At 31.5% G+C, this 26,896-nt stretch overlaps 6 protein-coding genes across 6 annotated transcripts; 1 reads left to right on the forward strand and 5 right to left on the reverse strand.

Annotated features, from left to right (window-relative positions):
• Positions 1-173: 173 nt before the first annotated feature.
• Positions 174-16,484, reverse strand: LOC139097287 (ATP-binding cassette subfamily G member 4). Its single transcript, XM_070649087.1, has 7 exons — positions 15,867-16,484; positions 7,823-8,018; positions 3,746-3,881; positions 1,583-2,139; positions 1,038-1,508; positions 722-978; positions 174-666 (listed from the first exon to the last, which is right to left on the reverse strand). The coding sequence occupies exons 2-7, from the start codon at positions 7,884-7,886 to the stop codon at positions 325-327; spliced, it is 1,827 nt and encodes a 608-aa protein (XP_070505188.1). The 5' UTR covers positions 7,887-8,018; positions 15,867-16,484; the 3' UTR covers positions 174-324.
• apn (apnoia) lies at positions 3,908-7,771 on the reverse strand. The gene is made up of 3 exons (XM_070649493.1): positions 6,042-7,771; positions 5,766-5,899; positions 3,908-5,681 (listed from the first exon to the last, which is right to left on the reverse strand). Exons 1-3 carry the CDS (start codon positions 6,130-6,132, stop codon positions 5,586-5,588), a joined length of 321 nt encoding a protein of 106 aa, XP_070505594.1. The 5' UTR covers positions 6,133-7,771; the 3' UTR covers positions 3,908-5,585.
• Positions 16,485-17,086: 602 nt separating the features above from the next.
• LOC139097746 (cuticle protein 19-like) lies at positions 17,087-17,574 on the reverse strand. The gene is made up of 2 exons (XM_070649703.1): positions 17,560-17,574; positions 17,087-17,503 (listed from the first exon to the last, which is right to left on the reverse strand). Exons 1-2 carry the CDS (start codon positions 17,572-17,574, stop codon positions 17,087-17,089), a joined length of 432 nt encoding a protein of 143 aa, XP_070505804.1.
• LOC139097152 (uncharacterized) lies at positions 17,387-23,508 on the reverse strand. The gene is made up of 3 exons (XM_070648939.1): positions 23,342-23,508; positions 22,674-23,126; positions 17,387-22,540 (listed from the first exon to the last, which is right to left on the reverse strand). Exons 1-3 carry the CDS (start codon positions 23,403-23,405, stop codon positions 18,045-18,047), a joined length of 5,013 nt encoding a protein of 1,670 aa, XP_070505040.1. The 5' UTR covers positions 23,406-23,508; the 3' UTR covers positions 17,387-18,044.
• Positions 23,509-23,852: 344 nt separating this feature from the next.
• LOC139097756 (uncharacterized) lies at positions 23,853-24,924 on the reverse strand. Its single transcript, XM_070649716.1, has 4 exons — positions 24,858-24,924; positions 24,570-24,678; positions 24,348-24,437; positions 23,853-24,289 (listed from the first exon to the last, which is right to left on the reverse strand). Exons 1-4 carry the CDS (start codon positions 24,922-24,924, stop codon positions 23,866-23,868), a joined length of 690 nt encoding a protein of 229 aa, XP_070505817.1. The 3' UTR covers positions 23,853-23,865.
• A 1,003-nt stretch (positions 24,925-25,927) lies between these two features.
• On the forward strand, positions 25,928-26,488 carry LOC139097590 (cuticle protein 19-like). Its single transcript, XM_070649482.1, has one exon. It carries the CDS (start codon positions 25,954-25,956, stop codon positions 26,386-26,388), a length of 435 nt encoding a protein of 144 aa, XP_070505583.1. The 5' UTR covers positions 25,928-25,953; the 3' UTR covers positions 26,389-26,488.
• Positions 26,489-26,896: the final 408 nt, after the last annotated feature.

Below are 26,896 nucleotides of genomic sequence, written 5' to 3' on the forward strand. Positions count from 1 at the left end.
TAAATAGCTTGGAGAGCTTTTGATTCGTAGATTTTGAAGCTTACCCCTTAAAATATGCAACATGCTACACAAAGTGACAGGAATCTGCTCATTTCATTACTTCTGCTATCATTTAATGCCATAAAATTGATCTGAAAATCCTAGAATTTGAACTCAATTCAATAATTCAACAGTTTAACATTAAAAATCACCAGATATATTTATTTCATAATTTATAGTATGAATAATAATTACAATAAAATAATTTTGAGTCGGACTCACTTAAAAACTATTAAATAAATTTAATTCTACATCACTTTTTGCAACTTTAAAGCTATTCAAAAATTACTTGTAAAATCTTTTCCTCAAGCTCAAATAAAACAGCGCTCTAAACAGCAACATGAGACCAATAAGAACTGAAACTTCTGTAAAAAGTGAAACATTTTCAATTCTTAAATATCTAAGCAGCACTTTTGGGTCATCAAAGTGACAATAAAGGTCCTTGCAATCCAATCTAGGTCTGTTGAATCCGAAAACTGTAAGAACTAGTGACACAACTCCACCACGAATGAATGAGAACTTCATTGCTGCATACATAAGCATTGGAACGTCGGCTGCAAAGTCAAAACCATAGATTGCGAGACCAAGGAAGGGAGCCATGAGTGCTGGTCCAATTGCACAGCCGTTCTGTAAATTTTTAAATTAAATATTGATTTTTTTGAATATTTTTAAGTTTTCCTACCGTAACATTAAAAGTAGCTCCAATAGCCAATCCAAGTCCTTCAGCCACAATTGACACAATGACACTAATCAGTGCAAACATTAGGAATCTCCATGGTTCCAGTGGCAATCCAGACAAGAAGTAAACACAGCAAGTAAATATCAAATTGAAAATTATTTGTAGCGGCAATCTTGAGAATGTTAAGGCAAGGTAGTAAGGCGTTAGTCCATACCAACGATTGAAGCATTCCTTTTTGACAATTCGAAGCTCTTGTGGATCTAAATCAGGAGATTTTTGAGGTTAGACATTAAAATTTAAGTCCAAAGGAGCTACTTACAGCTCAAAATTGGCACCATAATCTGCGTATATACCGAAAAGAACACACATCCCATACAAAACTTTAAATGATCAAACATCCTCGCTCCATCATTCGCAACATTAAAAAAGATCAGTCCAATGCACAGTCCACATCCCAAATGATGTAAAAACTGAATCCAAAGTACAATTTTATTTCTAAAAATTTTCGTCATCATCATTTGGAACAAAACACTGAATTGCTGTAGACTTGATAATGCATATTCACTCTTGAAGAACTTGGTCAATTGTTTCATTTTCTGTATTAATGTGCTCTCTTTAGGTCTTAGTATTTCCATTTGTAGACTGTTAATTGATTGTTTCATTTGAAATTCACTAATTGTTGAGTCATTTGTAAGGTTGTTGATGGGAAGGCATTGTTGTTTACCGTTGCTAAAGTATTCTGAGAATTGTGGTATAACTGTGTCGGGTTCAAGGTCGCATAGCTCAATGACTGTTGGAAAATAAAAGAAAAATTGTTAGTACTTTGAGGTTAGGTTCCAAAATGTTGAGGTTACAGATACTCACTATAGTCGGCAGGATTATTATACTTTGGACATGTGTAATTTCTGCTTAATAAAAATGGAATGAGAACCTTTGGTGATCCAGAATAGACACATTGTCCTTGTGCTAATAAATAAATATTGTCAAACAGATCAAACATAGCAGCTGATGGCTGATGAATCGTACAAATGATTGTTCTGTCTTTATGTGCTAAATCTCTTAATAATCTGATACATGCTGATGCTGTGACTTCATCTAATCCACTTGTTGGCTCGTCAAGACAGATAATTTCTGGATTTGTTACAAGTTCCAGTGCGATTGAAAGTCGCTTCTTTTCACCGCCACTGAGTGTCTTTGATGTTGAATCTTTTCTATGTGCGAGATTCAGACTTGCCAGAATTTCATCGATTCTTGCCCTATAGTCATCACGAACATGTTCAATTGATGAATGTTTAAGTTTAAGTCGACAAGCCATCATCATCATTTCATAGACTGTGATGAGTGTGTGATGATGATCTTCTTGCTGGATATAACATGATGTCTTGCGATTAATGAGGATGGTGCCATTGACACCTTCCGTTCTGAAAATTGTTAGAAAATTTGTTAATAAAATTTGAATTTCAAAAAGCCGTTAATAAATTGAATAATTTAAATTAGTTCCCCGATCAATCACTCAAATGGCAGTATGTACATCAGAATAATTATCGGAAATATCTCATCTTAAAAAACGAAAACAAATCGATTAAGTAGCAAAATTAAAATAGATAATGAATTAATAAAGGATAAAATTAAATGAAATGTGCGTTTTGCATGCAATTGAGCTATTAATTAGATATTCTATAGCCATTAATTAAGTCAATTAATTCTCTAAATTCACAGATTTGTATGATTTATATTTTAATAGATCTGACATTTTTGAGGAAGTAGGGAATTATTGTGATGAAGGTGGGTGACTTAATGGATGATTTTTTAGATCGACCTAGGATCAAACCTTAGTCTCTAACCTTTAAAAAGCAATCGCTCAATTAAGCTCATAAATACTACAATGTAGTTACATAACAGATCTCGTGACGTCAGCTATCGATGTAAATGCTCGCTTCAAAGATTTATTAATTCACGACAGATTGTAATAAATTCAGCTATTCTTGCGACTTGATTTACTATGAACTTCATACTTGTTAATATACACAAATCGAGATTAATTCTCCTGATTGTTGTTACTATTTTGATAAAATTGTTTGCTTAACGTGAAACCGTTAAGGTTGACTCATTATGGGAATGAAACAGGAAATGAGCAAGATTCAGGATGGATGAGAATGAATCATGGAAAGTCCACAATTCGCCCAAAACTAATGTTGAATTAAGCACTTATAATTCAGGTTAATTTAAACCATCGCGTACATTCGCGATGACGTCAAATGAAAAAGCTATGAGGGAAGCAACAGAAGTGTTCAAAATAACAACAAGTACAGTCGCCGAAAATGAAGTAAATGGCTAAACACAATTCAGGTTTTTAAGAATTTAAAGATTGAATTCCTTAATTGAGACAGTCGAATTGGGATGTCTGAAAATGACGTCCATAGAATAATTGGTTAATTCTATTACTAAGTCTGTTGTGGTTAATGAACTAATGATAAAGACAATGGAGAGATAACGTTACTGGAAGATTTAAATCTGCTCCAGCATTCAATTTCAAGTGACAACTTTAAGATGTCCTTCATAACAAGTGAATGACACTTTAGGTAGAATTCATATTAAGCAGAGTTAAAATTGACTTTTTGGTATATTTTTACCAAATAATACACATTGTTCAGTCATGACTGTGCAATTTAACATTAATAGCTTCTGAATATTGATGGATAGAAAAGTAAGAAGAAGCAAATGAGGAACAGAAATTACTCGTTCAAGTTGACTAAAATGAGACTACAGAAGCTGTAATATCTGTCGAATACGCAGCAGTATAAAGTTTGACACTTAAAAATGCCATTTAGCTTTACTTCTTGTTTCACAAGTCTTCCCATTATACCAAGGTCATATCAAAGATTTTAATTCATTCTTTTGCTCAAATTCGCAATTTTGCACAGAATAAAAAAATTCTTCACGCTTCAAATTCGCCAAAAATGATTTTTTTAATGAATTAACACATTTTATAGTGCTTTTGGTAAATTAATTAAGTCTGATTCTTACCTGTATCCAGACAGAGCATTAAGTAAACTACTTTTTCCGGCTCCTGATGGACCCATAATGACTGATAGTTGTCCATGTCTAAACACTCCGGATACACCTCTGAGGAGTTTGATTTTTGTGGATTTTGTGTTGCTGGCTGGAAGTGAAAATAGTAAAATTTAGTTAAAATTGTTTTCAAGAACTCAATTCCGAAGGAATCAAATCGCGTGTAGCAATTGAAAAACTTTACAAATTGCATTTAAATTTGCATATGAACATTAAACTTGTAATTAATAAATTGTTTCACACTGCAATTGAAAATCATATCAAGATTAACATAACGAATGTCTATAATTATATCAATCAAGACTTTGTTCGAGCATGTGAAGTTGAGCATGTGAAGCTGTTTTGATGAGAATTTTCTGAGCATTTTTCAATTATTTTTCCAAGTTTTCATATCTTCTAAATTTTCCCAAAAATCCCCAATAATCTCCCGTATTCCCAACTACAGTCACGAAATCTCGCAAATCTAAACAACATCAAATGACCTTGCACCTGTCGCAACAGATTCTGCTTCCTGAATTGCATAAACATGTATTCAACTGCAATTTATCATCACTGGAGTGAATTAATTCAATTTTATTTCATTAAATTTCAATATTTTGTATAAATTAAATTTGAGCTAAAAAAATGTAAAATTAATGCACGAGGGAAAGTGGGTAGGCTGAAATGTAGACAAGGTGGCGTTTCCTGTATTTTTGATGACTCAGGACTTAACTATTTTGTTCATTGTTCGAGGCATTATTAGATAAGCAATTTACTGTTGATGCTGATTAGAAGCTTAATAGTTAATCTGTCGTGCAAAAATTCCCGGAAAGTTAATTTTCATTTACAATCTCGTGACTGTATAAACAGCCAACAATCACAAACACCTCAGTCTCTATAATCAGAAGCACATGATCCGCAAATTAATTTCAAGAATCGTTTTAATTATTGACGTCGAAATTAAATTATTTTTCGAATTCATTCACACTAAACTATCAATTTTGAACTAATTTGTAGGTTGCAGCTGTTATTAAAAATTAATCGTAATATTTTCCAGACAATTGCATCTAGTTGGCAATGATTTATTGCATTTGATCAATACAATTGGAAGATTCAGACTAATCGGCGAAATGTCGATTTTAAGTGCCAAAGATCATCTGCATCGATTCATCAGATCCGCCTAGTCATTTACTGAAATTTAGTTAGGCTATAGCTATGGAACGCTTTTAATTACTACAATAATAAGTGTAAGCAATTCAGTAAACAGGAACTCAAATGAACCCATGAAAAAGAAAGTCAAATTTTGCCAAAATTAAATTCAATTGTTCTAAAAAACGTGATCAAAGCAAGCATGTTGCCCTCAATTCAATCAAACATAAGTATTGACACTTCCATTGTGTTTTCGGTTTGAATGACCATAAGTATTTACGCGAAAAATGTATGCATTTATTTCATGTAAGTCTACTTCCATTTTGGAATGAATTATTAGGTTATTAGTTGATTTGGGGTAATTATGTAGGTAATTAATGTTGCTGTATTTAGTGCAGGATGTCCATTTTTACATCAATTTTGGGATTTTTTAGGATTTTTCATTTTTATTTCTATGACAATTTTACAAGATTTTTGGTTTTTAGAACAGGAAATTGACAAATTTATGAAGAGCTTTTGACTAAGTCGCTTCCTCAGGAATTGACTTGCAAGATTGATTTTCAATCTAAATAAATAAATAAATAAATAAATAATTTAACAATTAATGGTGGCGGTGCATCCAGGAACTTCAGAACTTCATCTCTACATGCTGTTTTGGTCCATCTGATTACCAGATTGGAACTGGACTAGAGTAAGCGATTGGTGATGCAGCAGGCAAACTTCTTGCTATCAATTGACCAATGGTCAGGACTAGAAGAACGACCTGGAAGGAAATTTTTGGGTATTTTTTTCATGTTTTGCTGATTTTTGACCTTTTTCGGTCGGAATTTTCACAAAATCAACTTACACCAACTCCCAAACTCTTCATGGACACAACAGTCAATGCACCCAAAAGAGTTGTAATGACACCAACAACAAATGCAGCAGGAATGATTGCGAAGCTAATTCTCTTCAGGAAATGATGTCCAAATGTTCTGGCTTCTGTGATTTTTGATCAAATTTAATTAAAATTGAGTGAAAATTTTGATAATTTTGATGAAATTTTTCAGGGATTATCCTTCAAATTGACCATACTTAATGGCTCTAGCCTCAAAATTATCAAAACCCAAATTTTCATCACTACCTTCAACATTTGTTTCATCATCACACATCACGGCACTAACAAAGCACAAAACGATGATTCCAGCACACAAAATTTGATTAACTTTTGCCATTTTATTTTCAATATTGATTTTCAGCACAATTAGCAACAAAGCTTGTTGATCAATCACGGTCAATTACTCAAATTAAACTAAGTAAAAATTCGTCAATTGATTTTGTTTTTAAAACAGTCAACAAAATTGAGTTGTGTATGGACGGGAAAGAGATGGTATATAGAAGGTGGAGGAAGAAGAAAGGCCAACGTGACGGACGTGTCTAGCATAATTAGGCAGCAAAAGTATTTCAATAAAATAATTCGCAACACAAAGAATTTCTTTCACTTTCTTTTGAGCATTTTTGTGAACATTGCATGACTTAATTATGGTCATATGCACTCAAAAAATGAAGACATTTGCAGCACACTTGCACATAAGTAGCAGAATTTGATTGTTGGTGAAACTTCCAATCGAGGTTTGATATGCAGACAAGGGTTAATGGTGTAGGTAGGGAATTTGATGATTTAGATGCTGTCGAGCCAAGAAGGCTAGTATTTAGGATGTGTCCTTACAGAATGCTCAAATGTGGGTAGAATTTGCCTACTAAAGCCTCCCAAAACTGCCAGTGTACTGTCAGTTCCGGGTTTCAGTTCTCTGCTTGTCCAGAAGAATCCTACAGAATCGCTTAAATCACTATAAATCATTCAACGTCATCAAACTCAACTTCCTACCTCAATCAACGACAATCCCAGCTGTCATGACTTCGTATATTACAGCATGATAACAACTTATTAACTATTATTTAATACCTCAAAGTGAATACAACATTCATTCATATTTATCAGCATAATTTACTATATAGCTTTAGAAGCGCTCGTGTAGTTCTCACGACAATCCAACCTGTTCTATTAAGGCTTATTTATTGCATTCCAAATGACATTTTCTACTGTCAATCTGTTAGGGCTTTAATTGAAAAATTGCATTAAAGTTAATAAGGAATTGAATTTAGAAATGGAATAAATTGTTGTGAGCCAACGGACTTCATTTGCGAGCTTTTGTTTGCAATGATAGGCCAATTTGTTGAGCCAACAGACCACAATGTGTACCAAAAATTGTTTTTTGGGTCAATAAACCACATTTTGAGCCAAAAGAACAATTATTTTAGCTTGATGAAGAACCAATAGACCTTGAAGTCGAACTAGAGTCTTCAATCAAGCCCCAGACAAACAAAATGACTTAAATAACCCCCAAAACATTATCCCAACCCAAAAATAGCAGTCAATACTCATCATTCTTCCGTAACAACAGACTTATTATCATCATTATTATTTCATGTTCAAATTTGCTCATCAAACACCAGAAAAGATGCCAAGTGCAAAGAGTTGACCACGAAAAAAATACTGTTGGAACGTTCCAAACAATCTGAATAAATATTGACAATTTAAGAATTTGAAGAATAAAGCTTCTTTGTTGACTAAATTGTTTGGATATTAAGTCATGTGATCAATGTTTTATCCAATGTTTGATGTTTGGATTGATTAGGTGAGTCATCATTTTTCTGAGTGGTTGATGGACATTGAGGAAATGTTTGAGGTGAGCTTAATGGTAGTAAGGAACTGTTTTTGAGATTTTGCTTTAATTTGCTTTAGATTTAATTGAATTTTTCAAAATAATTCTTTGAATTTTCACAATTTTTTGCTAAATTTTCCCCAAAAAGCCTCCCTCATATGCACCCCTAACCCATTATATAAAGTAATGTAAAACTTACCGAAATTCCTCTTTGGTTGAACTTCATACACAACATCTTCAAAGCTGACTGTCTTGGTCGTCATTTTTGTAGCCTTATTTTGATATCATTCAGGTACTTTTATCACTAAATTATCAAAAATTTCCGATTTTTGTGCTGAGATTTCAATTGCTCACTTGTCTACAATTCCAGACGTTTTTAGGATATCAGGTAAATTCTGCAAATAAATGAAGAAAAAATTGATTATTTATTAGTTTAATTAAGAAATAAAATCAGAAAAATTATGTATTTTTTTGTTTAGAAACTTGAATTTCGGTGTTCTTGAGACACCTGCATTTGAAACTGTAAGAATCACTTTATATGCCATAAATAATGAAAAAATGTTTGAATCTTTCAATGCCAACATAAGTTAATTTTTGTGGATTTTCTTGAAGAATTTAGTAATTCTGCAGTTAAGCATCATCCTTCAAATTCAATTAATCTGCAATAATTGTTTGTTAAATTCATTCTTTTTGTAGGTCAATCTCATACTTATAGACTAAACCATATTACTCATAGACCTAATACGTAATATATTGTAAGAATTTGCCACATGAATTAATTATTTTTAATTTATTTATGAGATTTTAATTTGATTTTAATTTACATAAATAATTTAAACAATGCGGAACGATGAGGAGGAAATGAAAAGTTACAATGTTGATTAGTGTATGGTTTGAGATATTTTGAGTAGATTAAGTACTTTTTTGATGATTTGCTGAGATTTTTTGCCAAGAAAATTTTAATTTTGGCAAATTATATTCACATTTTCTTCAAAAATTCTGGCCTTTAACATTAAAACTTTAAATATTGCATCAGAATGTGTTAACCCAAACTCGAATTCTGCAAATAAATTACCAAGAAACAAAACAAAAATCCACTTGTTATCACAAAAAGTCCCATAAAATCCGCTTTAATTAAAAGAAATCTTAATTTTGCAGTAAACACCATAAAAAGGAACAGACATAAAATCTGAGATAAAGACTGTGAAATCGAAAAAAAATCAGAGAGTTCTAGATAACACAAAATATAAAGAAAGGTCAGGAATTAATGAACAACCTGCGAAAAAAAATATTTCCAAAAATATCCCAATTAAAATAAAATTCAGATAAAAAACATAAAGAAATCTAGTTTCAGGCGCCGGTGTTGAGTTTGATGACGGCAAAAAAAATTCTTTTCAAATTTGTTGTTTTTTTGTTGTTGATAAATAAATTATGGTGACTGGATGTAAAGATTAGATTTATTTTTAGAATATTCTATTGGAATGTCTAGTATGAACCGGCACACAGACTCCGGCTGTTTAGTCGTAAACATTAATTATCATTTTGTTTATTTGTCAATTTTTAAGGAGCTCATAGACAAGAAACTATAATTCTATTGGTCCTGGAGACTAAATCGTCGCGACATGATAATAAATTGATGTTAAGTGATGAAAACGATGACTAAGGATTGAATTTTTGATCGTAGATTATCTAAATTGATGGTTTTTGTATTATTTTATCAAAAAATAGCTAGATTTGTGCTAGAAGTTTCAATATTAGAACTAAATCTTTATGGATTAGTTGAAATAAACTTGAAAATATTCCTCAAGTACTCCTTCAAGTCTATTCAACCTCAATTTGACTTTCCAATAATCCCGAGTCCCATGTCGTCTACCAAAAATCATACAGAACCAGAAAATCAAGATTGCAAATTTCAAATTCAACTTCATACTGTTTATTTTATTTGCAATAAAAAAGAATCTTCATTTTATGAAGCGTAAAAATGCAAAGTGTTGATTTTAAATATTCATTTACGATGATTAATGTGTATCGATTTTAACTCAAATCGGATTGTTTATGACAAAAAAATGAGGATGAGCTTTGAGTGATGCAGAGGCGAACTATGAGATGATGATGCTCAGTTTTTCCAAATTTGACTAAATTTCAACAAAAAATTTCTAAATTTTGACACAATTTTTAACCCAAATGAAAGTGAAATTTCACTTCAACAACCTCCAGATCATCATCATATCCTCTACCATTCATCAAACATCCGCAAAAAATTTCCACACCAAATTCCCTCAATATAACATCCACTTCCATTGCAATTAAAATTAAACAAATCATTATTAAACAAATAGAAATAGTCGCGATTCGCCGATGATAACAGCAAACAGTAACAGATTTAAAGGCAAATTGAGGTTAGTCGTGCAATCGATCATTTTGTGTGTGAAGGTCAATGGCAATTTGTGTTTATTTTCTTCTCTGTGGCTGCTCGCTCATCTTTTTTTTCTCTGATGTGATCGTATTTTTTTGTGAGTTTGGTGATGAATATATGCTTTTTGAGAGGAGATTGGGGTCATTGACCTGACGAAGAAATTGTCTTTTTTTTTGGTACTTGATATAATTTTTATTTACAGTTATGTTGTTGAGGATCGGGTCAATTGTTGGCATATGTATTGTTGGCTCTGCACACTTATTCTTCATTAACTTCGAAACATCATAAAGTAATTCTTCCTTCTTATGGTTCGTAATTGTGTTTAATAGCTTAAGACCAGGGATTGACAAATTATCAATTTTTCAGTACATTTTGAAAGTGTTGTTTGAGGAAAATATCAAACCCTGCTTAAGACGACCATTAAAAGATTATAATTCTCGATAATTTTCTTATTTTCGAGTATTTCTAAATTATTGCCTCAGGCTAATGGACGTTAATGTGTCTAGAGTCTTAACTAATTAGCACTGGCAAATTCTTTGGATGCTGAAGGGCTTTTCAATGATTTTTTAGCAATTAAATAGTGGTTTGCGAATTAAAAGGTTGTCGATGATGTAATTAGGATGAAATTACACAGTTCAAGATAAAGTCATGTGGTTTTATCATTCTGAGCTACAGTTATGGATATTCTACCTTGCTAAGTAAACATTGTTGCTCAGATACCTAACCCACATGATCTTTAATTACAGATTTGTGGCTAACAAAACATTAAAGGAGGAAATAAACCGAAATCAACCTTAACCGACTTCCTTTCTAGTCCTCAATTCCATAATTACACACCTAATGCTCACTAGCCGCTTAACAGTAATAAAGAAATTAATTAGACATTCGAGATTTTTCTTGGACTTGAATCAAGTCGATAATAGCAGCCTCAACATTATTGGATATTGCATAATATTTGCATCGGCAAAATTCAGTTAAATGAATGCAGTTTTGCAAATGATACAAAGTAGATTGCTTAGTTTGACGACCGACCTTGTACTTCTAAGCAAAGATTCTGTAATAATTTTTTATTTAATTTGCCATGTCTATTTCGTTCATACATATTAAGCTGGTTGGTATTTCTTGAAGGTCATTTCTTGTAAGTGGAAATAACACCGAACGAGTTGTGTGCCTTAGAATGTAAACTAAAATTAATTTATGATTGTTTTGGTTGGATTTGAAATGTGCTAAGTCGCAGGCATGTGATAAGATGTTAATGATGGGAATTATTGGATAAGTGTGAAGATGAGGTTGGCATTTTTTTTGGGATATTTTGGGAATTTTTTTGTACATAAAAGGAGATTAATTGTTTAGATTATAGACATGGGGATTCCCTCAATGTTATTTTAAGAATAGAATAAAAGCATGAATAAACCAGCATTCTACACTACGAAAAGCCTCAGATACTCAAAATTGCAGCATCGACCGATCTTTACCATACTCAATTCACACTCAATATGCATAAAATTTCCAGAAAATTCTCAAATCAAGCAAAAGTAATCACAATTTAACTCAAAATTCCAATAATTTGCAGTCAATCTGAAAACTTTAAATTATTTCTAATTATATATTTTATCTCGCGCCCCTATTATTGCCTATAAGTCTCTAAGCATTACAAAAATGATTTAATTTTATCAGAAATATAAAAAGGTCAACTGGCTTACAATGTTGCAAATCATTACAAAATTCATCTCATTGAACTGCAGCCATCACATATTTGCATCAACGTTATGCCAATGTCAAGCCTTAACATTCAAAAAAAAGTTTCTAGTAGTTTCTGTATCTAATGACAGATGTCCTACTTATGATAAATAACTTTTAATTTCCTTAAGTGCAACTTGTGTGGAACGTCTAGCGAGACTTGATGTTACGCTAGAAATTACACTTTGTTGCATTTCATGCATAAGTGCGCAAGTTTGCTCGACTTAATTTGTTGTGAATTACAAATTGGATGTGTTGTGGTGTGTGGCACGAGGTTTTGTGGACTGTGATGTGTAAATTGTAAAGAATTTTGCGGAATTGTATGTCAATTTATGGACGTGAATCTAAATTTATCTCAAAATATGAAATTCAATTCAAATTTCAATGAGTCACTACATTAAATAACCACACTCATTACAGCTAGAATCACATAATGTGATAAATACAGAAATAACAATAGTCATGTAAAATGAGAAGCTGATAAGCATAAAAAAATATATTCATTTAGAATCAAGAGAAAAATAAACAAAAGAAAAAATCTTTGTGACTGTCTGGGACTTTGTTCGGAGTGATCATTTGGCGGGAATGTGACAGTCATTCCGAATGGTGATTTTAAATTTATTTGGATGTTTTAGGACCTAAGAATGTAGAAAACGAGCCTCTTTTTCTCATTTTCTCAGTTTTTGTCACTGATATCCAATTTGTACCAAAGTTACGAGCTTATCATCGACTTCTGACACCTAAAAATCCAAATTATAAAGGAAAAAACCAAGCTAAGATAAGCTTTGAAACACAATTGATCCTTACTTCCTAAACTGACCGACTAATTTAATAATACGGATCGATGAACCTTCAAATGTCATGATCATCACCACATAGAAACTATATCAATTTACATTCCATTTTGTATGAGACTCAATTATATGTTGATTAATCATATTATTAATAGAAAAATCACATTTTTTGGATTAGCTAGTTCAAGGTTGGTAATCAATGGACATAAAATCTATGTAACTCATTACATGTGATCAATTATTGAGTTAAATTTACATTTTTACGATTAAGTTGTCTTCAGATTCCATCAGAAACTTCCCGAACATGCACTCAACTCAACACGTTTATGCAACAACAGTTGTGCCACTCATTGCAATTTCCATGTTGCACATTATCACACATAAATGCAAAAGAAAAAAAAAACGATTTGTAATGAACAGTTTAGTTATAGGCATGAGATGCTCGTGCCCGCGTCAACTGATTTAGTTGACTGGTTTTTTAAGAGAGGCTGTTATTAAAATTGAAAAGGGGTTTGGAAAGGAATGGATATTGAACTTAAGTGAGTTTTCAGGAAATTATTAATGAAATCTGACCCACTTAAGTAAATTCTGTCTTTGAAGATGTTAGGGCGCCTTTACGTTGCAATATCAATGGCAAATCACGAAATTGCATTTATATCCGATAATTCTGTTATCAAGCTACAATCTTTTAAAATTAAAGCATCAAATAATTTAGAATTTTCTTCAGAAATCCACGATCGATTTTGGTCAAAACAAAAATTTACTTATCTAAAGTAGCATCAAGCAGCGAGAGTCACAACCGTTCAAATAAACAAAGGAATAAATTCACCAAAAGTATAGCAACAAGCAGAATATTGCGAAATAATTTGCATTTTGTTTGTCTTTATCGGAAACTGGTTCATTAACACAATAAGCCATCTGCGAATTTACATGATTTGATTTCGTATTTTTAGAATTTTTATTTGCAAATTCGCAAAATCAATAAGACATATGTTGTGTCTTGTTGAAATTTTCCGGTTGTTTCGGTATATTTTGTAAAGGAATAAATTTAAATAAAATAATTTTTTGATTATTTAGCAAATATTGAAGGTTTTAAAAATTCAAGGACGTGATTATTAAGTATTGTAAGTTTAATGAAATTGAGTTACTAAGGAAGCTCGAAGATATATTCTTTGAAACTTCCTAGTTTAGCGTATTTAACCCAAATCGACCAAGAGACCACTTTCAGGTAGCTTAGTGGTATTAAAGCATGCTTTTTGAATGCTAGGCCAATGAACTTCCCAAGATTCCATGACATGCGTCCATGTATTGTACGAATTATTAAACAGCACTTCAGCAGCCCTTTACTATGCTTAATAGCATTAAAACATCACTTTTAATCCAGACAATTGAATTTAGGCATTCAAAGAGTCTAAAGACCCCCAAGCCTCCTTCTAATTCTAATTTATTCACTCAAAATGAAATTCCATCAACACGGTCAAAAACCTCTAAGCTGTGCATACCGCAATGTCGTAAAAATTAATTAAAAATTGCCAATAAATTAAATTTAATTTTTTATTGAAAAATAACTTTGAAAATCGCTTCAAAAAATTTTGCAAATTATTTCCTCACCGGCCAAAATTAAAAAAAAAAATTTCAAAACTTCTTTTCAGAAGGAAATTGCGAATATACAAAAAAATTATTTTGTCTTTAGACACGCAACGTAATTATTAGCTTTTATTTCCACATTCGATTGGCATTAATGTTTTGAATTTCTAGCTTTTGGCAACATTTAGGATATTTTTATGTTTTTGTTTATTGTTTTGCAAGATTCGGAGAATTGCTGTTGGCGATTTGTGAGATAAGTCGATAGAATTTTTATGTATTGTTGACTTGAAGAGTTGTTTTTGTTTTTGTTGCGGCTTATTTATGAGAATTTGAGATTATTAGCACATGAGTTGGAAATTAGAGGCAATCATTAAGCTCTGGAGAAGAAGGTGTTGAGAATCTTGACTATTTTGGTTAAGATTTAACTATTTCCAGGGATATTCAACTAGATTCAAGTGGACTAGACAAGATATTGAGCCAAATTCAACTCTTATGACTAAGGTCCTTCTAATTCCTCCCAAATCCGACTATCCCATGAATGAACCAATTTCAACTTCTATCAACAATCACAAAACTAATTCATTTCCTTATCATTCACAATCACAACATTGCGTCACTTATATTCTAAAGTTCAAATAAATTGATTCCATTTTCACTTTTTCTCCTCGATTTTAATTCGTAATTTGCATTTCATACTGAATAAATCCAAAAACACAGCGTAAAGTAAAAAATATTGACATTTAATTTATTCCAATTTACGTGTTTATTGCCACAAAGTGTCAAGTGATTTAGGTTATATGGTAGTATGACAAGTGGATTGACGGTTGATTTGTTAGAACTTGTGGGTTTGGGGATATACCCCAGTAAAATGACCCCGGAATACCAAAATACTTCTTCTTAACCACACAGCACAAGTAATAATTACATTAGCACGAAGATTCCGCAGTCAAAAGTCCACTAATCATACCAAATCTTGAAGAATGAAACAAAACCAGCGTAATTACTGACATTTGGCCATGATTTGAGACTAATGAGAAGCCACAAAAATAATGAAATAAAGTGTATATTTATGGTTTTAATTCTAATAAAATTGAATTATTGTTTTTTTAAATTAGTCGGAACTTAAACACAGTTCAGGATTTAATTTTTTTAGAGCCGGCAATAATGATTACTTGAATGACTATGCTGGATTTTTATGATAATAATTGAGCAAGTGTTTTGATATTTTATCCTGTTTAATGGATTTTCGAAGGCTAAACCTGATTAATTAAAGGTTTTGGTTAATTCTATTCCTATTTGCTATTCCTTCCTATTCCCCATTCATACCAAAAACCGAAACATTTCCTGACATTTCGCAAGGATTTCGTCATCCAAAAACCACATTTTTAGCATACTTTGTAGACAATTTTGAGTCATTTCCTGTAAATTATTCTAAATTCTGTCACATGAATTACGCTTATTGTTACACACAGAATGGATCTCATCTCTATGTCTAACGTGCGATGCGATTGAATAACAAAAAATGTTTACATCTATTATGACACAGAGAAAAGTCTATCTTTGTACGAAAGTGAAAATGAATGCGATTCCGTGTGCGGAAAATGTGTCACTGTGCGATCTGTGTCGAGATGTCGACAAATGTGCGATTTGCGTGATGAATTTAGTTGTTGAAGTGGAAAATTTGGTGGAAAATGTTAATTACTTACACTTTTTTGGTGGATATGATGGCCAATTTCAAATTCACAATTTTTATAAGTTTTTAACCTAATTTTCCAGTATTCACTTTCGATGCATCCGAAAAATTTGCATTATTCTTTGTTTTCTGGTCAGACCGGGTCTGTTATTGTTGTTGTACTGTATACGACAAAAATCCACGAGAATCGGCAACTTTTACTGCCGTTTTTTTTTTGTTTTTATGTTTTTTACAAAATGTGCTGATTATTTTTAGAATCTCGATTTATTCTTGCGATATAAAAATAAACAATTTCTAAATTTCACTTTATATTTTGCAATGGTTGTTGTGGTAATTTGGGATGAATTTTGTCAAAATTTTAAATTTAATTTTTTTGCAACTTTTAAATTTTTCCAAATTTTCAAAAAAATTTCAGTTTTTTTTTTATCAAAATTTTCTGCAATTTAAAATTGTCAACTGTTTAAATTGATTTTTAATTTTTTTTCCAAAAATTCAAAAATTTCATCACTTTAAGACACTGTTAACTCACGAAAATTTCACGTGCTTGTAGCAAAGCCGACTTAAATAAAAATTGTAAATTTGATTGCCCAAAAAACGCGTCTGACCGTAATGACGTTCGTCCGTCAACTGAGTAAGCTGAATTACAATTAAATAATATTTTTTATTTTTCATTCTTGCAGAACTCGATGAGTAATTGTAAATGAAATTGGATTTTGTGTGAGAGAATTAAGTCGAAATGCGCACTATGTGAGCGAAATGTGAGGAATTAGAAGGAAGTTAGAAGTTGCGATGTTAAAGAAAATGTATTGTGGTTTTTGAGGACTGAGAGTTTATGATTTTTTTGGTATGAGAGTTGAACGATCAGCGGTGCGCATTATGTACGAGAATTTTTTTTAGAAACATTTGAAAGGTTTTTGAGGTTGAAATGATCGATTGAGCTTTTCAAGCATGTGCTGTGAATTTTGCAACGGTTTTTACAGCTTATGCTGCTGGAAAATTAAGACACAGCTAGAAGAAAATCAATTCGATTCTGAAAATTAAGTAAAATTTCAAAAATATTCAATTTTTCTTTGAGAATTTTTTATTGCATGCTTAAACTTCTTCTAACATAAAATTTGCTTCCTATAAACAATGACTTAGAATTTCAGTTTAAATTCTTTGAGAAAACACATCATCATAGCCTTATATCATTCGCGTTGATCACATTCCTCCATTATTCCATCAAATAATTCCTTAGTATCCAGAACCAAGAATCTTTTCATGATGAGCATGTCCAACACGTTCAACCTTAGCATTAAATCCATTCTTATCATCAGCTTGATACTTGACAATACGTTTGGTTCCATCAGCTTCATCCAATGTGTATTCACCCTTTACAACATCACCATCACGGGTTTCCCATTGGCTCTTATGGTCATGTGTATGTGGATCATGAACTCCATATTCAAATTTGTATTTTGGGTAGGCATAATAGTCACCCTTGATGTCACCATTCCATGCGCCGGAATCAACAGATTGGTGTTGTCCTGATAATACATAAGACTCAGCTTCATGTTTGATTGGGATGTGATGGTAGTCGTGCTTGACTTCGAATTTATAGTCATTGCCGAGTTTACTGGCTGCGGCAAAGGCAACGATTGATGCAAAAACCTTTAAAATTTGAAAATTTAAACAAAAAATTCAGGAAAATTTAAAATTTCACTCACAACGAAGAATTTCATTTTAAATTATTTTTTGACTGTTAACTTTTCAAATTCTAAATTGAAACTTAACTGATGATATTCAGCACATTTAATGCCTCTTTTATACCTCAAAATTTATCATCAGTTCTCACTCTCTGAGCATAACTACACATGATTAGTTCATTAATTAATTGAATTATTAATTAATTAATTCTTTCAAAAGTAAAAACTTCAATTTCACATTCCATTCAATTTGATTGAATTATAAAAACATTCTTGTAACACTTTAGGTGCTGAAAGCAGCAATAAGCCACGAAATGTTGAATTCCGACGATGTTGTGTGTGAACAATTTTAAAATGTTTCTTGTTAGCTTTTGTATTGAAGTTTTTAGTTGGATTTCTCTTCTAAAGTTCTTAATTTTATTTCTCAACTGTACAATTTTATTCAAAAATTATTCAAATCTTACTTATAATTACTTTAAATTGAATTTACAAGATTCATTTAATATCTATGTCCATTTATGTCTGTTTCCATGAATAATTCGCTTATTTCTATCATATTGTATATCCTTAAGTACTTGAAGATTTTGAAACCATCGACTTTGCGCCCCAGCTATTTCTCGAAAATTTTCAAAAAATTCAAAAACTGACAATCTTGTATTTTGAACTTTTTTGTTTAAAAAGTTACCAAACAAATTGCTATTGGATTCAAATAATTTCTCAATATTTATAATAATCTTTTTAAAGTCCTCATGCAAAACAGTTCCAACAAAATAACAAAGTAAGTCATTCGTGTCAAGAATGATGTTCTGTATTACTGATGAATTATGGAAAGTTTCATTATAAATATTAATTGTATAATCAAATGTTTGTGCATTAAGGACAGTCAGTGTACGATGTAATATTGTGAACTTAGTAAAGTCATAATAATATGGACTATAAAATGAGCTTGACATGTTCTTATGCTGATTATCAATGTTCGGATAAAGATAATAACTGAACATATTACAATCATTTTTGAGGAGAATTTCCTTTCGTTCCAATTCAGTTATGTGATTTTTTAGCAAATTCCAAAACATTTTGAAGCTAAATGCATCATGTTGGATGTTGTGAAGATAACACATGGAATTGAACATGTCATAAATTTCGGAACTATTGAAAAATACTTCAGATTTATTGAACAATTGTGTCAAAAAGAAGAAATTTGTTGTATTTGACTTGTTGTTTGAATAAATCTGTATGTACTGCATTAAGGCATTCGATATTGCATCCTTCTTTTCATTCAATGTCAGAAAGTCTTCATGATCTTTCCATAATTTTACATATTTTTCAAAATAATTGAAATTTGAATTATTAAAGAATTTATCATAATGCATGTAAATCTTAGGACTTATAGTGGACATGACTAGCTGTACTGTCTCATCAGTTGTTAAGTTCCGTTTTATTATGTCAATATAATCCCAAAAGTTGGCATTAACCTCAAGTGACTCATAAATAGCATTTTTCATGTCCACACCAATCAGCTTATAGAAATGCATGCCCAACAATACCTTCCCCTTCTGATTCCGACCGATAATAAATCTTTCAAATTCATCCTTAGTCAAGACCTTTTTAGACCAAATTTCAATTTCTTTTGGATTGATGTAATTTGCAAAATTATTTGGATTAAAAATTCCTGTGTAAAGTGTCTCAGTTTCGTTAACATGCAGCAGTCTAATAAGCAAGTCGTGATCCTTTTCAAAGAAATTAATTAAAAATTGAAATATTTTCGGTCTATTTGTGTCTAATAAACTTTTGAAAAAGTCAATAAATTTAGTTTCTAAAACATGAACAATTTCATTTTGAAATGGCTTTTTAACAGCATGACTATTAATGTATGAGTCAATAAATTCGGATATAATTTCTTGGTAATATCCATAACGTCTAGTTATAATGTAAAATAATTCCAACCTCAATTCTGCCTCTTTAGAGTTCATCGAACCTTTTGCATTGTAAATGTGATTAATGAAATATTGAGCAACAAAGAATTCTGCGTATGTCCGATGTGCAAATTCGAAGCTAAATTCACCATTAAGGTATAGAATTCCCATATCCGATATTTGACTTGATAAGGCATCGTCAAAAATTTTATTTCCCATTATTTCAAGATTATTAATTTTAAATGCAAGATTTGTTGCTAAAATCATTGACAAGCTACTTAGCAGTGCATATTTTTGAAAAATATCGGATATGCCAAAATCCGTATGTAAAAATATTTTTGGAACTTTACGTTGATTTGATTCTTGCTTTTTCTGCCAAATGTCAATTTTATTTTGAATAAATCGATCATAAATTTCATACAAATTTCCCGAATCTAGCAAGTTTTGATCATCAATAATCTCCGCAATCATTTTCAGCATTAATGGCGTGTTGAAGCTTCGAATTGGCTTCTTATCATAATTTAATTTTTCAATTATTTTTAAAGCTTTTTTCACATCTGTCACGATTTTTGAACTGTCTATTTGTTGAAATACAAAATAATCTTTAAGAAATTTCTTTTGTTCAAGCTCATTAAACGGAACCAACTCCCAAAGTGTTATGTTAAGTCGATCACTTAATCGCTCAGCTTGAGTCGTTCTTGTGCATATATATTGAACATTTTTAGTCGATTCTTGAATACTTTTGATCAATTCTAGTACAAAATTACTATGATCATGTGAAACTTCATCAAAACCATTCCAAAGTATCACAACATTATTCAGACTATAAAGCTCATCGAATGTAGATTCTTCAAATTTATTATGTGATCCTAACCTCAAAATTCTCTTCACTAACTGCTTAGGATCTTCTGTAATGTTACATAGAAATGACGGATCTTTAATGTCGATGTATGATACCCATTTGTATGGATATAGTTTTTTAATTTCTACAGCTAATTTTTGAAATGTGACCGTTTTACCCGCCCCAGGTCCAGCTGATAATGCAAAAATTTGATCTTCTTCAGCATGCTTAATTATCTGATTTGAGTTTGTGTAACTAAATTTATACTGATCTTCAGATAACTGATAATATTGTGAAAAAAGTTTATAATCTGCTCGTTTTTCGATATCCCTTAATATTTCTGACCGTTCCTTAACATCCTTATACATGAAATTATCATAATATTCCTCAAATATTAAGTCATCAAAATCATTTCGTTCATAATGATAATAAATTTGTTTGATATTTTCAGGTATAAAGTCTCTTTTGACATAAAATTCGGAATTAACTTTTGTAACATTTCCAACTGTTAAAAGTTGTCCTTCAATTATTAATATTATTTGGTCAAACGTGAGATATTTTACAGCGCTTGTGCTTAATGTTCGAAAATTAACAGTTTGATTTTGAAAATCTAAATTCGAATTCAAAACCACATCTTTAAGGACATCCGACAGAGTTTCCCATGTGAATCTTATCAATTGTTCTAAATAATATAATTTTGGATCACTTAAATTCAACAACTGCCCACTTAACATCTGTTTTATGTGATCTGATTCTAAGCTATCATACGCAGTAGAGTTATTAGTCAATAAATCGCATAGCTTAAGATTATGTCCCTTAAAGTTTACCATAGAATTCTTAATTGTATTCTTATCTAATGAATTTAATTTACTGTACTTTAAAGGAGGATCAAACAGGAAGAAACTAATTCCAACAGCAATTAAAAGTGTCAAGAAAAATGAAAAACACAATTTTTTCCTTAAATTCCAAATTTTCTTATTTTTTCGAGTCACTTCCGTTTCTGCTTTACCTTTAATTCTTGGAATAGCTTCGGTCATGTCTGGTATGACTTTGTCAATGAAAAATTTAAAGAGACAACTAAAGACATCCTTTAGTTCCTTTAACTTCTCTGGATTTTTACGATATAGAACTAACATATGAGGGATTCGGACAATCAGCTCTGCTGCATGCATATTTAATGAATAAGAATTAAATACCAAACCTACAATCGGTTCCTTATGGCAGTTATCCTTACAATATTGAATAATTTGCCTGAATTCCTCCTTTGTGTCCACATCACAATCTAAGTAAGGCTTAGCAAAGTTGTTGTATGTCAAATATACAGCATAATGACACAACTCATGTGACAAGGTACCAAGAGTTTCATCTTCAGTTCGTGGATTCAACAGCTGCTTAGCACCGATGCAAATTCGGCCAGATGTGTAAAATGATCCTTTGCTGTTGGAATTGACTGATGCTTCCATGAACTGTACGGAATCACGGTTGAAATCGAAGATTATTTCAAATCGTTTAGATGCTGCGACTGTCTTAAGAATGATGCTTAAAATTGGATCTTGATCGAGGATCTTATATGCTCGTCTTATGTGCTCTTCCTTATCTTCCTTGTTAGTCTCATCAGGTCCTACTGAAGTATTCATCATGAGGATATTCATGTGGTTCTCAGGCAGATCTTTAGAATATTTAATATGAATTTTATGAACAACTTCACGCTCAGATTCATCAAGTTGACCAAAAATCTCATTGAAATTCTCATGGAATCCAAAAGTGACGTCATGTGCGAGAAGAACTTCATAAATTTGAAATGATTTCCTGGCTAATGCACAATTTGTTGCTGACTCATTTGATAAATTGTAGTAATGATTTTGTCTTGGATTATTTTTGAGAATATCCACAACTTTATCACCTTTTTTGGACTTTATAGCTTCATGAAGTTCGTAACTAGTGTTATAAAATACTTGAATATAGTCAGGACACTTAGTAATGTCGACTTTTCTTGGGTATGAAAAATTAGCTTGAAGCATGACAAACAGCACATCGTAATGTTCTTGATAAAAAGCTATGGACTGTGCATTAATGTTATTATTTGAGTCATCTTTAAAGATTCCCAATTCTATCAAATTTTGGACCACTTCCTTCTCTCCACATTCAGCGGCTAACGTGAGTAAATTTGCATCCCTTGAGTCCACAATATTTCGAATATTAATTTTGAATGATTCCTTCCCACGATTATGATTATAAGTAATACCTGAAATAATTCAAGCAAAATTGCGTAAGTCTTTTAATTAGCAGTTTATGTATGCTATGTAGCCAGATGGGCTGCACATTTGAAAAATTCTGATAGCCCTTGCGGTTTTAAATGTAATACAAAAAGTACAAACCTAAATGATGATTATTTAATGAGTCAATCAGCACATCGACTATGAATTTGTATAAATTTTTGAACTTTCTAGTCGGTTTCATGGCAAATGGCACTAACGTTAGGAAGTGATTTATTGCACTTGTTTTCCAATAAATTAGAAAATTATCATGATACTTGGACATGAAAAGAGCAACAACTGATATTGAACTGAAGACTTTACAAAAGTCTTCAATCTGCTGTGTATTAAGATTGTCAAAATCATTGATTATTTCATACAGGATGAATAATGTTTTGTCAACATCCACAATATGGTTCGTGATTGAATCACTTTTAGTGAAATTTATTGCATGTGATAGATTTAGACAGTTAGTTATTGTCCATTTTGTAAAAACTTCGTTGTCTGTTCGGTCAAATGTTGGAGTTGAATATCTGTGTGGTGCACTGTCTTGATGAACAAGTGGCAACTCAGCATCTATAGAAATTTATTGTTAAAAAATATAAATTAGTTAATTTTAAAGAAAATATTCGATTTTTGCTGTTCATATTAAGGTTTAGTCCAGTTTTGTTTAAACTCATAAAATGTCATGAACTGCATGCCGTATGATGTTACTGTCGTGGCTAACCACCAAGGTGTGCCGTAACTCGAAAAGTATGGACAGTGCTGCTTTTGTCTATTTAAATTCATACCTCTTTCATTTTTCAGCACAGCAGTTTTGTATTTTCGAAAAAAAGTGAAATTTATCAAACTCATCTTAAGTTATTCTACTTTCTTTGAGCACTTATTTGACACTGAATAATTTAAATGATTCGTCAGCTATTTTTGTTTTTAATAACAACATTCAAAATTATGTTCACATTCATTATCAAACACACTTAATATTTATAAATATATGCAAGTAAAAAGGGGAAAAATACTTGATGATAAAAATGCTTTTTATCTGTAAAAGCTGATACATTTAGGTACTAGCACTAAAATAACTTAAGAAATTTTCCGTCAAATAGTCTTTCCCCTTTTCCAATTCGAACTAATATAGATTTAGTCATCACATATTGACCATACGTCATTACAAGAGATGAATTCAAAGGGTGAGGAAGTCCAATACCCCCAACAACATCTGCAACTAAGATGTGAAGCCTAGATTAATTTTTAAATTTTCAAGCTTTATTTAAGGAATATAAACGAGAGTTGGAACTAGACACATAACGTATAATCATTCTGTTACAATATATTCGTACTTAACATTATTTAAAATTTTATTTACAGCTGATTTATGCATTTCATTATTTCCTGATTCAATTTCCTTTATTAATTCGACAAAGACATTTTCAGGATTCATTTTGGTGTGATCTAAGGCAACATCTAATGCAGATGTGCTTTTGCAGTTGTCTGGTGTTAATTTGTAGTCTCGCACTTTATAATCATTAATTTTAATTTCAATATTATGAACATTAAGATTTCCATTTGGCAGTTTTTCAAGCTCATAAAAGCTTTCAGTATTTACATTTTCTAATGTAACAAATGCTTCGCCAGCACAATCAATATCGACTACAGGATTGGTCATTTTAAATTTTGATTTAATATTTAATGGACCATAAGTCTGATGAGTCAAAATTGTAAATGGATCTGACGTAGCTCTAAAAATTATGATTTAATTATTTTAAATAATTATTAAAGAATATTAAAATATTTTACCTTATAACTTTAAAGTTCACATCATTTAAGTTATTGACAACAATTTTCGATAAATGTAATGTGAACATATTGTACCTGTATGTTGTCCGACTGAAAAAATTCAAGATAAAAGTCAAGATTAATCATTATCTTAGAAATTGTGCAAATAAATTCTAAAAAACTCCAAAAATTCATTATGATAATGCTTTACAAGTGATAAAAATGTTATCAATATTTTCATACCTTTTCAAATTTTCACTCGCCGATAAACGTGACTTAAGATACGTTAATGACTTCTCGATGCATTCTCGGAAATTTGGATCGAATTTTGAGCATGGTGTTGGATAAAACACTGTGAAAAATTTTAAAATATTTTGTAATAATTGTCAAAAGCCTTAACAGGCAAAGAGCATGCTTTCGTGGTACAGAAAGACCACTACGGTACCTAAAAGCGGTCACTATGCATGTTAGGGTAGTTCACTTTGGGCCGTTGCCAGACCATCTGTCGCTCTAAAATCAGTTCAAACTTACATGCCAAATTAATAACAATTTGATTAAAAATCACAAGACTGACGAAGAGTTTTGAGAATCTATTCATAATTGAGACTGAAAAATTCACCACTTTTGTTCTATTTTCAATATCTTTCTTGAAACAAAGTTGATTTATAAATGAAAAAAAATTCCAAAATTGCTCATTCTTATCGAGTCATTTTAGCGAATTTTTGTCCCAGTGATCAGTAGTTGATTGATTAGTAGACTTAAAAATAAGATCTAGAAGTCACCTCTGAACATTGGCATAGCCAGAAATTCGAGCCTTCCCGGAAATTGTTCAGTTCACTTTAATTCAATAGAACTGAGCTATTGAAACAATTCTGGTAAGGCTTGATCAAATTCATGTCTTTTCCCAAAATTTTTGGGGGCACACTAGTGTGTCGCGGCATACACAGGTTGCCCACCGTTGATTTAGATCATATCTTAATAAGTAATTCCCAACGACACATCATGCCGATGATGACATATTATCGGTCATTTGATCATAATTGCAATACAATTGTGATTATTTCTGTGAAGAAATTCCATGACGTCATTACGTTATTCATGATGATAACAGCAATCATATGACGGTCATTTAATCATCACATGCGTGTGTATACACAGACATTTATTTCCAATCATCGATGCTAGAGAAACATTGAAAATTTTCTAAAAAATCATTGTAACGACGTCAAGTTCACGATAAACTTGAAAGACTTCTCAAATCTTGCCATTATCGCCATCTCATTGTGTCTTGTTTCACAAAAAAAATTCAACGTTGTTGTTTTTTTCACAACCAGCACCGCAAGAGTCATGTGAAGAAATTTCCAATCATTTATAAATGCTCGATTAACTTTACGAGCTAATCCAAATGCTTTTCAATGTCAACGCAATTAAAAATTGTGTAAAATTTTCAATACAAAAAAAAATTCATGTGTAAAAAAATGAAACAAAAAGCTCAAGAAAAACAAAGCTTAACGAAATCATGCAATTGAGTCTGTGGCACATACTTTGTGGTATAAATAAGACATGCAAATGCAGAATGGTATGTCAGTTGTTCAGTTCAGTTCAAGCTTAATACAAACATTAAAAAATGAAGTCAGTTTTTGTTGTTCTTGCCCTTTTTGGAGCTGCTTTGGCTTATCATGATGATTCACACGCTTATGAAGTCAAAGTTCAACATCATCATGTTCCAGTCGTTCATCATGCAGCACCAATTGTTCATCATGCAGCACCAGTCGTTCATCATGCAGTTCCAGTAGTTGCAGTCCATCATGATGATCATCATGACAGCAAGGATTATTATCATCATCCATCATACAAATTTGAATATGGAGTTCATGATCCACATACCCATGACCATAAGAGCCAATGGGAAACCCGTGATGGTGATGTTGTAAAGGGTGAATACACTTTGGATGAAGCTGATGGAACCAAACGTATTGTCAAGTATCATGCTGATGATAAAAATGGATTCAATGCTAAGGTTGAACGTGTTGGACATGCTCATCATGGATATCATCATTAAAATGCTCAATTTGTGATTAAAATGTGATAAAGGCAGAAAACATTCAGTCTCTGCTATTTTAAGGCTTTATAAGATTCAAATAAACTGAAGATCAAGTGAATTACTTGTTGTTTTAATATTCTAATAGCGTAAAGGAACCTGAACCTGAATGACTGAAAATCGTCAGTTATTGACTAAAAATTCACCAAAATAGATCGAGAATTTTATTGACTTTTTATTTGATTTACAATCAAATTTTAGGCAGATGTTTTACAGGTCACAGATGCTTCAGGGACTTTATTCAGGCAAAATGTCATCAAAATCCAAATTCGAAAATAATTCAATAATAAATTTTTTTTAAATAAGAAGATTAAGCCAACAGATTTGACTACATTTGAGTATATTGGAGAGTTGAGAGACGTTCCGGGATCGCAAGCCGGTGGTATGAAAATCTTCAGATACTACAAGATTTGAGAAGGATATATGAACCATAGACAGTATGAAACGACTTGATTTGTGTCATATTTCA

This window comes from Chironomus tepperi, unplaced genomic scaffold (genome assembly GCF_022539635.2).
Source record: "Chironomus tepperi strain 1889 unplaced genomic scaffold, CSIRO-AGI_Ctep_v1 contig_34, whole genome shotgun sequence".
NCBI classification, from domain to species: domain Eukaryota; kingdom Metazoa; phylum Arthropoda; class Insecta; order Diptera; family Chironomidae; genus Chironomus; species Chironomus tepperi.